Genomic DNA, 15,372 nt, shown 5'->3' with positions numbered 1-15,372 from the left:
CCCCACCCCTCCAGAGTTAGATTTAGTAGGTCTGCTATGGAGCCTAAGAATCTGCATTTCTAACAAGCTCTCAGTAAATGCTGATGCAACTGGTAGAGGGGTACACTTTGTTTAGATAATATTTGACTGTGACATGAATTTCAGGTTGTCAACTGATTAATTTCTTTTTCTCATCAGGAGCCTGGTGAATTTTGTTTGTTTTTAGCAGTATGCACTTGGACACAGTCTTTTGGCAGAATGTATATACTTTATTATAACCGTGTTAAACTTATTTTTAAAAAGCAGTTTTATTGAAGTAAAATTAACATACCATAAATTTCACTTATTTAAAGTATACAATTTGAACATTTTTGTCACATATGTGACAATCAAAATAATGAACATATCCATCACTCACAAAAATTTCCTTGTTTTTTCAACAAACGGTGCTAGAACAACTGGACATTCCATGCCACAAAAAAAAAAAAAGATTCTAGACACAGACCTTACACCTTCACAAAAATTAACTCAAAATGGATCAGAAACCTAAATGTAAAACACAAAACCATAAAACTCCTAGAAAATAACATGGGAGAAAACCTAGATGACCTTGGGTATGGTGACGAATTTTTAGATACCACAACAAAAGCACAGTCCACAAAAGAAATAATTGATAAGCTGGACTTCATGAAAATCAAAAACTTCTGCTCTGCAAAAGACAATGTCAAGAGCACGAGAAGACAAGTCACAGACTGGGAGAAAATATTTTCAAAAGACACATCTGACAAAGGATTGTTATCCAAAATAGACAAAGAACTCTTAAAACTCAACAATAAGAAAACAAATAACCTGATTTAAGAATGGGCCAAAGAGGACTTCCCTGGTGGCACAGTGGTTAAGAATCCACCTGCCAATGCAGGGGACACGGGTTTGATTCCTGGTCCGGGAAGATCCCACATGCCGTGGAGCAACTTAGCCCGTGTGCCACAACTACTGAGCCCGCACTCTAGAGCCGGCAAGCCACACTACTGAGCCCACGTGCTGCAACTACTGAAGCCTGCGTGCCTAGAGCCCGTGCTTCGCAACAAGAAAAGCCACCGCAATGAGAAGCCTGTGCACTGCAACAAAGAGTAGCCCCCACTTGCCGCAACTAGAGAAAGCCTGTGTGCAGCAACGAAGACCCAACACAGCCAAAGATAAATAAAATGAGAAAAAAAAAGGAATGGGCCAAAGACTTTAACAGACACCTCACCGAAAAAGATATACAGATGGCAAATAAGCATATGAAAAAATGCTCCACATCATATGACATCAGAGAAATGCAAATTAAAAAATACCTCTACACACCCATTAAAATGGCAAAAATCCAGGATACTGACAACACCAAATGCTGAAAAGGATGTGGAGCAACAGAAACTCTCATTCACTGATGGTGGAATGCAAAATGGTATAGCCACTTTGGAAGACACTTTGGCAGTTTCTTACAAAACTAAACATATTCTTAACATATGATCCAGAAATCACATTCCTTTGTATTTATCCAAAGGAGTTGAAAATTTATGTCCACACAAAAACCTGCATGCAGATGTTTATAGCACCTTTATTCATAATTGCCAAACTTGGAAGCAACCAAGATGTCTTTCAGTAGGTGAATAAAGTGTGGTGCATCTAGACAATGGAATATTATTCAGTCTAGAAAGAAACAAGCTATCAAACCATGAAAAGACATGAAGGAAGTTTAAATGCGTATTACTAAGTGAAAGAAGCTAATCTGAAAAGTCTGCATACCATGTGATTCTAACTATATGACATTCTGGAAAAGACAAAATTATGCAGACAGTAAAAAGATCAGTGGTTGCCAAGGGGTACAGGTGGAGGAGATGAATAGGTGGAGCACAGAGTTTTCTTAGGGCAGTGAAAATACTCTGTATGATAATATAATGATGGATACATGTCATTATACATTTGTCCAAACCCACAGAAGGTATAACACCAAGAGTAAACTCTGAGGTAAACTATAAACTTTGGATGATAATGACATATCAATGTAGGTTCATCAGCTGTAACAAATGTACCACTCTGGTGGGGGATGGTGATAGTTGGGGAGGCTGTGCATGTATGTATGTGTGCGGGCAGGGCACATATGGGAAATCTGTATCTCTTTCAATTTTTCTGTGAACCTAAAACTGCTCTAAAAAAATAAAGTCTTTAAAAAATAACAATACTAAAGTAAACATTATAAATATTAAAAAAAATTTCCTTACCCCCATTTATATCTACCTCATACCTCCACCCATACCCCCAGGCAATAAATGATTTGCTTTCTATCACCATAGATTAATTTGCATTTTCTAGAATTTTACATAAATGGGATTATACAGAATATACCCTTTTAATCTAACTTTTCACTCAGCATAATTATCTTGAGATTTAGAGGTGTGTCAATAGTTTATTCCTTTTTATCACTGAGTAGTACTCCATTGTATAAATATATATTTGACCCTTGAACAACATGGGGGGGTCAGGAACATCAACACCTGTACAGTTAAAAATCTGAGTATAATGTTACAGTCTGGACTCCAAATCTGTAGTTCTGCATCTGTGGATTCAACCAACTGCAGACTGTACAGTACTGTACTAGGTATTTATTGAAAAAATCTCCATACAAGTAGACCCATGCAGTTTAAATCTGTGTTGTTCAAGGATCAGCTGTACAATAATTTGTTGATTCATCCACCTGTTAAAAAGCAGTTGAGTTGATTCCTGTTTCTGGCTATTACATATAGAGCTATCATGACATCATGTACAAGTATGGTATAGACATATGCTTTCATTTCTCATGGGTAAATGCCTAGGAACAGAGAGGGTCATATGACAGGTTTATGTTTACCTTTTTAAGAAACCGCCGAACTATTTTCCACAGTGTTTACATGATTCTAGATTTGCACCAGCAATCTATGATAGTTCCAGTTGCTCCACACCCTTGTCTATATTTGGTATGGTTATACTTTAATATTTACACATTCTAATAGGTTTATAGTAGTATCTCATTATGGTTTTATTATGCATTTTCCTAATTAATAATGTTGAGTATCTTTTCAAATGTTTATTTGCCATATCTATATCTTCTTTTGGGAAGTGTCTTAAAACCTTTTTCCAATTTGTTTCTAATTTAATTTTATTTGGGGATGTTTGTTTTATTATTTCGTTTTAAGATTTCTTTATATATTCTGGTTTCAAGATTCTTATCAGATATGTGATTCATAAACATTTTTCCCTAGACTGTAGGTTGTCTTTTCATTCTCTTAACAATATCTTCAGAAAAGAATAAGTTCTTAATTTTGATGAGATACAATTTATCAGCCTTTTCTTTAATGGATCATGTTTTCTGGTGTCATATCTAAGCAATATCTATTGATACCTAACCCAAGGTCACAAGGATTTTCTCCTGTTTTCTTCTAAAAGATTTGTAGATTTAGGCTTTATAGATTTAGGTTTTATATTTAGGTCTATGATCCATTTTGAGTTAATTTCTGTAAACAGTGCAAGCAATGAGTCAAAGTTCATTTTTGTGCATATGCATATCCAATTCTTCCAGTACTATTTGTTGAAAAGACTATCTTTTCTCCTCTGATTTGCCTTTGCACTTTTGTAAAAAAATCAATTCATCATGCACCTACGTGTCTAGTTATGGACTCTATTCTGTTCCATTCATCTATATGTCTATCCTTTAACTACTAGCACACTATCATTTATTCTAGTTTTAGACTAAGTCTTGGAATTGTGTAATATAAATACTCCAGCTTCATTCTTTTAAAAAGCTGTATTAGCATTTCTATCTGAATTTTAGAATCGGCTTGTTAATTTCTACAAGAAAAGCAAGAATGTTTATTGAATCTGTAGAAAAATTTGGAGAGATGTGGCATCTTAGTAATAGAGTATTCTAATCCCTGAACATGATATATACCTACATTAATTCAGGTGTTCTTTTATTGCTCTCAACAATACTTTTGTAGTTTTCAGTGCACTGGACTTGCACATTTTTGACTGACTTGCTCCTATGTATTTTAAATTTTTGATGCTCTTGCAAAAGGCATTTTTATAATTCCAATTTCCTAATTTTCATTGTTAAAATATATACATATAACTGATTTTTGTTTATTGATCTTATCTTATTGGTTATGTTTATCCTGTGATCTTTCTGCACTCACAAGTTTTAGGAGTATTTTAGTATTGTTCATCCACAAAAAAAGAGACAGCTTTACTCCTCCTTTCTAGTCTGGATGCTTTTCCTTTGCCTTTTCTTGTGTTACTGCACTGGCGATGTTGAATAGAAATGGTGAGAGCAGACATGTTACTGAACTTAGGAGAAAGCAATGTAGTCTTTCTCCACTGAATATAATTTTAGCTACAGGGGTTTGGTAGATGCTCCTTAAGACTGAGGAAATCAGTTCTATTATTTCTAGTTAGCTGAGATTTTTTATCAGAAACAGGCTGGGACCTGGGACCCTATGCTGCAGTGCTGCAATGCTTGCACCTGGACACACCTCTCCTCGAGCAACAAAACACAAAGAAACTATATGGGACTAAAAATAACACAGAAACTATATGGGACTAAAAATAACCGCATGCATGTGCAGTTGGGGCAAATTCTGGACCCAAAAAGAAACAAAAGATCAAAAAACCCAACTGCCACTTTTGAAGAGCCTGGAGCAAAAGCAGGGTACTGAGCATGCCCCCTGCACACAACACCACCAGAGGGGTGGGCAAAACACCTAAGCCACCCCTCTGGCCCGATCCCTGGATGCACCCCTACCCCTGCTGCAGCAGGGGCCCCAGTAAAGCCTTGCCTTAAAAAAAAAATCCATGATGGATTTTGGTAAATGCTTTCTTTGCATCTGCTGAGATAGTTACATGGTGGGCTTATTTATGTTTAAAATTTGTATTTAGTCTTTTAATATGGTGAATTATAAGTTTGATTTTCAAATGTTAAACCAACCATGCACTCCTTGCATAAACCCCACTTGGTAAGAACACATTATCCACTTTATATGCCATTGGATCTGATTTACTAAAATTCTGTTCTTCATTTCTGCATCTATGTTAATGAGCTATAGCTTAATGATTTTTAAAATTTTATCTTTGTCTGGTTTGGGTATTAGGACATATTTGTTTCATAAAATTAGCTGGACGTCAGCCCTAATGCTTCCATTTTCTAAGTTTATGCAAGATTGATATTGTCTCTTACATAAATGTTTCATATAATTCATCAGTGAAAACTTCTGGACTGGAATTTTTATGTGTGTGTGGGAAGAGTTTGATAATTCAATTTCCTTAGTAGATATAAGGCTAGTCATATTTTGCTTCATTTAGTTAGTTAGTTAGTTTTAGGTAATGTGTATTTCTCAAGTTATTTGTCCATCTTTCTTCAGTGTTCTTCATTCTGCTGTTAAAAGCCCACCTGGTAAATTGTTCTTTCTTACATTTTGCTTTTCAAATCTAGATTTCCCTCCTTTTTATTTCACAATTTCCAGTGCTCTGTTGCGATTCTCTATCTGTTCACTCATTATTAGCAGAGTTCCCTTTAAATCAACAAATATATTTATCCTATCTGCTTTAAATCTTTGTCTAAAAATTCTAACATCTGTGTTATTTCAGAGTTAGTTTTCATTGATTGGTCTTTTTCTTGACCATGGGTCGCTTTTACTTGTTACTTCACATGTCTAGTAAGTTTTAATTGCATATTGGACATTGTAGTTAATATGTACACATACTGGATTCTTTTATATTGTCTAAAAAGTACTGAACTTTTATTTTAGGAAATAGCTAACTCAGCTGAACTAACACTTAGAACTCTGTTTTCCTTTCAGTGGACAGCAGTTAAGTCTATGTTCACTTATTGCAGGCTTCCAGCTGTTCCTTCTTGCTGGGTTGCATGAATCCTCCCCTATACATATAAAGTCCAGGGTCCAACCAAGTATTTGGGCTGCATTTACAAGCAGATTTTTGGGCTCTCCATTCTGTGACTCCCTCCATTCCAGCATATCTCCCATCATTTTCCAGCCATTCTGGCATCCTCAATTCTGTCCTTGACTTCTCAAGCCACTGAGACTTTGTTTTTCTGTCTGGGTTCTTGCCATCCTTTGCCCTGCAGACTGAAGTGCCCACCCAGGAGAAAAGGCACATAAGTGCAAACTTGCCCACTGTACTTCCCTTCTTTAAAAGGTAGATTCCTCTCTACTTTTTTCCTACTTTGGCCACTCTCCTGTACTATTAAATAGTTGTTATATTTTGTCCAGAGTGTTTACTTCTTATCTTAAGGAGAGTTAATCTGATAAAAGTCATTCTGCTAATATCAGAAAGGAATCCCTCTTGGTCTTTTTACTGCTACAGAAAGTAGCTTTACTATAAAACTACTCCCCTCAAGCTAATGTTATTCAAATAAGGTTCTGTATAACACTCTTCAATTATTATTAATAGGTGTTCTGTTAGAAGGAAGGGAAGTGGGTTAAATGGTTAAATAGAGCTTGGAAATACAGCACTGCAAAACAAACAAATAGGTTTCTTTACTCCAGGACTTTTAAACACCTTTAGTATGCTAGTGTACCTTCTATATGCCTAAATGGAATATGCTCTTGAGATATTATCCCAAACTTTTTCATATATCATTAGTAATATTCAATAATTCATTCAAAAATATTCACTGAGCCCCAAAGAGTGAAGACTAGGGTACAATCACCTTCCTCCTAGTACAATTCCTTTTTGGCCACAATTCACTATCCCTTTTTAATCTTCTGTTTTCAGTGTCAGTCACTGATTCATAGTGGCTAGGTTTATGCTATTTAATCATCACCAATACTTACTCTGTAATCATCATATCTATATAATAGGGATGCTGCTGTGGGAAAAGTGAGATGAAAACAGATAGACCAATCATTAACTTAAATGGATTAGATAAAAATACATGAAACACATGAAATTGTATGGTAACTAGCACAGATTAGTAGCCTGATAAATGTTTGGTTCCTTAAGTGTTTTGCATTCTTTTGCCTATTACGTCGTTGACTGCAACAAGATTCATCAGAGGTTGGCAGACTACAGCTCTCAGGCCAAATTCAGTCAGATCCCTGTTTTGTATAGTCCAAGAGCCAATAATTTTTTTACACTATTAAAGGGCTACTTTTTAAAAAGGAGAAAAATATGTGACAGAGACCTTATGTGCCTCACAAAGGCTAAATTATTTGCCATATGGATTTTTACAGAAAGTGTTTGCTGATCTCTGAGATATAGTCTAATCCTTACAGCAATCTAAAATAAGCAGTAGAGTAAAATTCATTTTATCTAATTAGATGCTGAAGTACAAGCCCTGTTTTTTTAAAAAAATATTAAAATCACGATTTTATTGGTTTTCCAAGTTTTTGAAGGCTCATCTCATATCTTACCTTTTCTCCTTTTATACCACTACAGTCACACTTTGATCCTGGAGAACACCCATAGCAAGCCTATAAGGAAGAGAAAAAGGGAGGAAAATCATTAAATATGAACCTGAAAACCAGACTCTGACTTATAACTCAAATGAATTCAACAATCCAAACTTGTAAAACAACTACCAGAAAAACATCTGAAAGGATATATACTAAATTGCAAACAATGGTTACCTCTGGGGAATCTTTCATCTTTTATTTTATACACTTCTGTTTGAACTTTTCAAAATGAGCAAATATAATACTTATAATTTTAAAGTGAAAAATGTCTTTTTAAAAATGAAAAAGAAATCCATACAACTGCCCTGTAATATGATTTTCAGCTCTAAGGAACTCATTTTCTCTCCTAACATCACTTGTAAGAAATTACCTCTCAATCTATATTAGCAAAGACCTTGGCAACTAGCCAAAGATGCCTGCCACTTAAAGTCACTTGCTTTTCTGCATTCATGAGCATGAAATACATACTGGCTTTTACCACCTTTCTTTTCTTTGCTTCCACTATTTCATCACTAGTAGCTCAGTCTCTAATAGCTCCAAGCTTTACCACAAAAGTTGTTCCCACAGCCTAGGTGTCCTAAATAGCCACTCGTAACAACTTCATTCACTCATATGAGGAATTGAGGTACTAGAGCCAGAAAAATATACTCCTCCAAAATAAGAACCTGTAGGACAAGAAGACAACAGATGATGTCTGCCATCCAGAACTATGCTTTACTCTGGCGTGAAGCTGAACTGCTCAGAAAAACAAATAGTAATTAGTTTAACATATGTAGATAGCTCAGCATTTATGTACAATAAGGGGTTATGCTTCTCATCAAATCAGAGAAATTTTTATGTGATGTAAATACCAAATAATGTTTATCAATGTTCAGCCATGGGAGGCTATGAATTAAAATGTACCTTAGCCTCCTTCCCAACATTCCGCGCTTTCCTTTACTCCAATCACTACCAGAGTACCTCCCTCAATCCTTAACAAACTACTAACCTTGTCCTTCTGGTTAGAAATCCTAACCCACTCAGCTGCAACTAGACGTCACCCTCATGCTGAAACTCCTTTTCCTGATTATAACAGCAAACTACAGTGGCTTGATGTTGGGGGAAATCTCTCACGCACATTGCAAAAGACTGTTCCAATAAAAGATGTAAACTTGACATTTCTAATTGAAACTGTTATATAGCCACTATTTATTATATATAGGTGATTAGGTTATACACTCTGCTTTTAGTACTATATGTCAACTACATTAGGAGTTAAACAGACTTATTTTTATTTTTATTTTTTTAACATCTTTATTGGAGTATAATTGCTTTACAATGGTGTGTTAGTTTCTGCTTTATAACAAAGTGAATCAGCTATACATATACATATGTTCTCATATCTCTTCCTTCTTGCATCTCCCTCCCATCCTCCCTATCCCACCCCTCTAGGTGGACACAAAGCACCGAGCTGATCTCCCTGTGCTATGCGGCTGCTTCCCACTAGCTATCTATTTTACATTTGGTAGTGTATGTATGTCCATGCCACTCTCATACTTCGTCCCAGCTTACCCTTCCCCCTCCCTGTGTCCTCAAGTCCATTCTCTACGTCTGCGTCTTTATTCCTGTCCTGCCCCTAGGTTCTTCAGAACCATTTTTTTTTTTAGATTCCATATATATGTGTTAGCATACAGTATTTGTTTTTCTCTTTCTAACTTACTTCACTCTGTATGACAGACTCTAGGTCCATCCACCTCAATACAAATAACTCAATTTCGTTCCTTTTTATGGCTGAGTAATATTCCATTGTATATATGTGCCACATCTTCTTTATCCATTCATCTGTCGATGAACACTTAGGTGGCTTCCATGTCCTGGTTATTGCAAATAGAGCTTCAATGAACATTGTGGTACGTGACTCTTTTTGAATTATTGTTTTCTCAGGGTATATGCCCAAGAGTGGGATTGCTGAGTTGTATGGAAGTTCTATTTTTAGTTTTCTAAGGAAGCTCCATACTGTTCTCCATAGTGGCTGTACCAATTTACATTTCCACCAACAGTGCAAGAGGGTTCCCTTTTCTCCACACCCTCTCCAGCATTTATTGTTTGTAGATTTTTGGATGATGGCCATTATGACCGGTGTGAGGTGATATCTCATTGTAGTTTTGATTTGCATTTCTCTAATGATTACTGATGTTGAGCATCCTTTCATTTGTTTGTTGGCAATCTATATACCTTCTTTGCAGAAATGTCTATTTAGGTCTTCTGCCCATTTTTAATTGGGTTGTTTGTTTTTTTGATATTGAGCTGCATGAGCTGCTCGTATATTTGCAGATTAATCCTTTGACAGTTGCTTCATTTGCAAATATTTTATCCCATTCTGAGGGTTGTCTTTTCATCTTGTTTATGGTTTCCTTTGCAGTGTAAAAGCTTTTAAGTTTCATTAGGTCCCATTTGTTTATTTTTGTTTTTATTTCCATTACTCTAGGAGGTGGGTCAAAATGGATCTTGCTGTGATTTATGTCATAGAGTGTTCTGCCTATGTTTTCCTCTAATAGTTTGATAGTGTCTGGCCTTACATTTAGGTCTTTAATCCATTTTGAGTTTATTTTTGTGTATGGTGTTAGGGAGTGTTCTAATTTCACTCTTTTACATGTAGCTGTCCAGTTTTCCCAGCACCACTTATTGAAAAGTCTATCTTCATTTTATTATCGTGCCTCCTTTAACAAAAATAAGGTGACCATATGTGCATGGGTTTATCTCTGGGATTTCTATCCTGTTGAATTGATCTATATTTCTGTTTTTGTGCCAGGACCATACTGTCTTGATTACTGTAGCTTTGTAGTATATAGTCTGAAGTCAGGGAGCCTGATTCCTCCAGGCCTGTTTTTCTTTCTCAAGATTGCTTTGGCTATTCAGGGTCTTTTGTATTTCCATACAAATTGTGAAATTTTTTGCTCTAGTTCTGTGAAAAATGCCATTGGTAGTTTCATAGGCATTGCACTGAATCTGTAGATTGCTTTGGGTAGTACAGACATTTTCACAATGTTGAATCTTCCAATCCAAGAACATGGTATATCTCTCCATCTGTTTGTATCATCTTTAATTTCTTTTAATAGTGTCTTATAGTTTTCTGCATAAAAGTCTTTTGTCTACTTAGATAGGATTATTCCTAGATATTTTATTCTTTTTGTTGCAATGGTAAATGGGAGTGTTTCCTTAGTTTCTCTTTCAGATTTTTCATCATTAGTGTATAGGAATGCAAGAGATTTCTGTGTATTAATTTTGTATTCTGCAACTTTACCAAATTCATTGATTAGCTCTAGTAGTTTTCTGGTAGCATCTTTAGGATTCTCTATGTATAGTATTATGTCATCTGCAAACAGTGACCGTTTTACTTCTTCTTTCCTGTTTGGATTCCTTTTATTTCTTTTTCTGCTCAGATTGCTGTGGTTAAAACTTTCACAACTATGTTGAATAATAGTGGTGAGAGTGGGCAACCATGTCTTTTTCCTGATCTTAGTGGAAATGGTTTCAGTTTTTCACCATTGAGAATGATGTTGGCTGTGGGTTTGTCATATATGGCCTTTATTATGTTCAGGTAAGTTCTCTCTATGCCTACTTTCTGGAGAGTTTTTATCATAAATGGGTGTTGAATTTTGTCAAAAGCTTTTTCTGCATCTATTGAGATGACCATATGGTTTTTCTCCTTCAATTTGTTAATATGGTTTATCACATTGATTGATTGCTGTATATTGAAGAATCCTTGCATTCCTGGGATAAACCCCACTTTATCATGGTGGAAGATACTTTTAATGTGCTTCTGAATTCTGTTTGCTAGTATTTTGTTGAGGATTTTTGCATCTATGTTCATCAGTGTTATTGGCCTGTAGTTTTCTTTTTCTGTGACAACTCTGTCTGGTGTTGGTATCAGGGTGATGGTGGCCTCGTAGAGTGAGTTTGGGAGTGTTCCTCCCTCTGCTATATTTTGAAAGGGTTTGAGAAGGATAGGTGTTAGCTCTTCTCTAAATGTTTGAAAGAATTTGCCTGTGAAGCCATTTGGTCCTGGGTTTTGGTTTGTTGGGAGATTTTTAATCACAGTCCCAATTTCAGTGCTTGTGATTGGTCGGTTTATATTTTCTATTTTTTCCTGGTTCGGTCTCAGAAGGTTGTGCTCTTCTAAGAATTTGTCCATTTCTTTCAGGTTGTCCATTTCATTGGCATATATTGGTTGTAGTAATCTCTCATGATTCTTTGTATTTCTGCAGTGTCAGTTGTTACTTCTCCTTTTTCATTTCTAATTTTATTGAGTCTTCTCCCTTTTTTCCTTGATGAGTCTGGTTAACGATTTATCAATTTTGCTTATCTTCTCAAAGAACCAGCTTTTAGTTTTATTGATCTTTGCTATTGTTTCCTTCATTTCCTTTTCATTTATTTCTGATCTGATCTTTATGATTTCTTTCCTTCTGCTAACTTTGTGTTATTTTTGTTCTTGTGTGTCTAATTGTTTTAGGTGTAAGGTTAGTATGCTTATTTGAGATTTTTCTTGTTTCTTGAGGTAGGACTGTATTGTGATAAACTTCCCTCTTAGGACTGCTTTTGCTGCATCCCACAGGTTTTGGGCCGTCGTGTTTTCATTGTCATTTGTTTCTAGTTATTTTCTGATTTCCTCTTTGATTTCTTCAGTGATCTCTTGGTTATTTGGTAGCGTATTGTTTAGCCTCCACGTGTTTGTATTTTTTATGGTTCTTTTTTCTGTAATTGATATCTAGTCTCACAGTGTTGTGGTCGGAAAAGATACTTGAAACGATTTCAATTTTCTTAAATTTACCGAAGCTTGATTTGTGACCCAAGATATGATCTATCCTGGAGAATGTTCCACGAGCACCTGAGAAGAGTGTATTCTGCTATTTTTGGATGGAATGCCCTATAAATATCAATTAAGTCCATCTTTTTTAATGTATCATTTAAAGCTTGTGCTTCCTCATTTATTTTCATTATGATTGATCTGGCCATTGCTGAAAGTGGGGTGTTAAAGTCCCTTACTATTATTGTGTTACTGTGAATTTCCCCTTTTATGGCTGTTAGCATTTGCTTTATGTATTGATGTGCTCCTATGTTGGGTTCATAAATATTTACAACTGTTATATCTTCTTCTTGGATTGATCCCTTGATCATTATGTAGTGTCCTTCTTTGTCTCTTGTAATAGTCTTTAGTTTCTTTTGTCTCATATGAGAGTTGCTACTCCAGCTTTCTTTTGATTTCCATTTGCATAGTATATCTTTTTCAATTCCCTCACTTTCAGTCTGTATGTGTCCCTAGGTCTGAAGTGGGTCTCTTGTAGACAGCATATATACGGGTCTTGTTTTTGTATCCATTCAGCCAGTCTATGTCTTTTGGTTGGAGCATTTAAACCATTTACATTTAAGGTAATTATCGATATGTATGTTCCTATTCCCATTTTCTTAAATGTTTTGGGTTTGTTATTGTAGGTGTTTTCCTTCTCTTGTGTTTCCTGCCTAGAGAAGTTCTTTTAGCATTTGCTGTAAAGCTGGTTTGGTGGTGCTGATTTCTCTTAGCTTTTGCTTGTTTGTCAAGGTTTTAATTTCTCTGTCGAATCTGAAGGAGATCCTTGCTGGGTAGAGTAATCTTGTTGTAGGTTTTTTCCTTTCATCACTTTAAATATGTTCTGCCACTCCCTTCTGGCTTGTACAGTTTCTGCTGAAAGATCAGCTGTTAACCTTATGGGGATTCCCTTGTATGTTATTTGCTGTTTTTCCCTTGCTGCTTTTAATATGTTTTCTTTGTATTTAATTTTTGATAGTTTGATTAATATGTGTCTTGGCATGTTTCTCCTTGGATTTATCCTGTATGGGACTCTCTGCACTTCCTGGACTTGACTATTTCCTTTCCCATGTTAGGGAAGTTCTCAACTATAATCTCTTCCAATATTTTCTCAGTCCCTTTCTTTTTCTCTTCTTCTTCTGGGACCCCTATAATTCAAATGTTGGTGCATTTAATGTTGTCCCAGAGGTCCCTGAGACTGTCCTCAATTCTTTTCATTCTTTTTTCTTTATTCTGCTCTGCAGTAGTTATTTCCACTATTTATATTCCAGGTCACTTGTCCGTTCTCCTGCCTCAGTTATTCTGCTATTGATTCCTTCTAGAAAATTTTTAATTTCATTTATTGTGTTGTTCATCATTGTTTGTTTGCTCTTTAGTTCTTCTAGGTCCTTGTTAAACGTTTCTTGTATTTTCTCCATTCTATTTCCAAGATTTTGGATCATCTTTACTATCATTTCTTTGAATTCTTTTTCAGGTAGAATGCCTTTTTCCTTTTCATTTGTTTGGTCTGGTGGGGTTTTACCTTGCTCCTTCATCTGCTGAGTATTTCTCTGTCTTCTCATTTTGCTTAATTTACTGTGTTTGGGGTCTCCTTTTTGCAGGATGCAGGTTCGTACTTCCCATTGCATTTGGTGTCTGCCCCCAGTTGGTGAGGTTGGTTCAGTGGGTTGTGTAGGTTTCCTGGTGGAGGGGACTGGTGCCTGTGTTCTGGTGGATGAGGCTGGTCTTGTCTTTCTGGTGGTCAGGACTGCAGCCAGTAGTGTGTTTGTGGTTTCTGAGAACTTAGTATAATTTTAGGCAGCCTCTCTGCTAAGGGGTGGGGTTGTGTTCCTGTCTTTCTAGTTGTTTTGCATGGGGTGTCCAGCACTGTAGCTTGCTGGTCATTGAGTAGAGCCAGGTCTTAGCATTGAGACGAGGATCTCTGGGAGAGCTATTGCCGATTGATATTATGTGGGGCCTGGAGGTCTCTGGTGGTCTAATGTCCTGGACTCGGCCCTCCCACCTCGGAGGCTCAGGCCTGACACCCGGCCAGAGCACTAAGACCTTCTCAGCCACATGGCTGATAGGAACTCTAAAGCTCAGATGCTCTCCTCAGAAAGTTCAAGATTCAGATTCCAACTATGGCACAGATAGCAGCCTACGGCAAGATCAATCCTCCCTTATGACCAAGACAACTTCTGGCTTCTTCACATCTTTGCTTGGAGATGTAGAAAATTCCTTTCCCATTCTCTCCTGTAGCCCGTTATGATGAGTCTTGGAAAGCAGATGAGTGGTTTATTACTGAGGATATTAAAGCACAGGAACCAAGAGCCAGATGAAGAGATTCATAGGGTGAGGTCGAGAACAAAGAAACTTCAGTCCTCTTGGAGTTCGGAGCCCAGCACGGTGGCACATGGAGGCATTCTGCTTCACCAACCTGGAAGCTCTATACAGACTCTTAAGACTTACACATCAAACATGAAGTGAGTACTACTAGAGGCCAGAAAACCTGTTAGGTGCTAAAAATGAATAAGGCAAGACTCATTCCAACATACATAACTAATTCAACAAATACTTATTGATCACCTGTTATGTGCCAGCCATTTGGTTATGTTAGTCACACGTAGAGATACAAAGACGGTACATCATTGCTCTCTAATGGGAAGGATAATCCCATACACAAAAATTACATCACAGTGTATCAGGAACAGAGGTTAATTTACAGTATATAATAGTGTTTTGTACAAACATGAATTCTAGATTCCAAAGTAAAACTTATAAATTTTAGAAGATACTGATTCATGAGAATGGTTATACTCATGGAATTAGATTGTGCATATTATCAACACTCAATTACATGCATTAATGGAGGAGTAAAGGACAGCGATAATATAAAATGACTGTAAATCTAAGAACAATTAAAATTTGACTTTGAAGTGTATGTCTGCATTTTATACATAAATATATTTGCATAGTGTTTTGGTTTCGTAAGTAAAAGGTGGTGTAACATTCCATTTTCATCCTTCATTAAGAGTTTTTATGTAAGTACTGTATATTATCTGTATCTTACTTATAATATATATATAGTATTATATGTTATATATA

General features: G+C 36.2%; 1 protein-coding gene across 2 annotated transcripts in view; it reads right to left on the bottom strand.

Moving 5' to 3' along the window:
• The window catches only part of COL4A5 (collagen type IV alpha 5 chain), a 243,894-nt gene that overhangs the window by 120,581 nt on the left and 107,941 nt on the right, over positions 1 to 15,372 (bottom strand). For both annotated transcript variants that reach the window (XM_007196386.2, XM_057538818.1), the window contains exon 2: positions 7,422 to 7,481. In XM_007196386.2, the coding sequence (XP_007196448.2) occupies positions 7,422 to 7,481 (60 nt within the window). The remainder of the gene's footprint in view (positions 1 to 7,421; positions 7,482 to 15,372) is intronic.

Source organism: Balaenoptera acutorostrata, chromosome X (genome assembly GCF_949987535.1).
Source record: "Balaenoptera acutorostrata chromosome X, mBalAcu1.1, whole genome shotgun sequence".
Taxonomy (NCBI): Eukaryota; Metazoa; Chordata; class Mammalia; order Artiodactyla; family Balaenopteridae; genus Balaenoptera; species Balaenoptera acutorostrata.
This window is presented reverse-complemented; position numbering and strand designations above follow the sequence as displayed.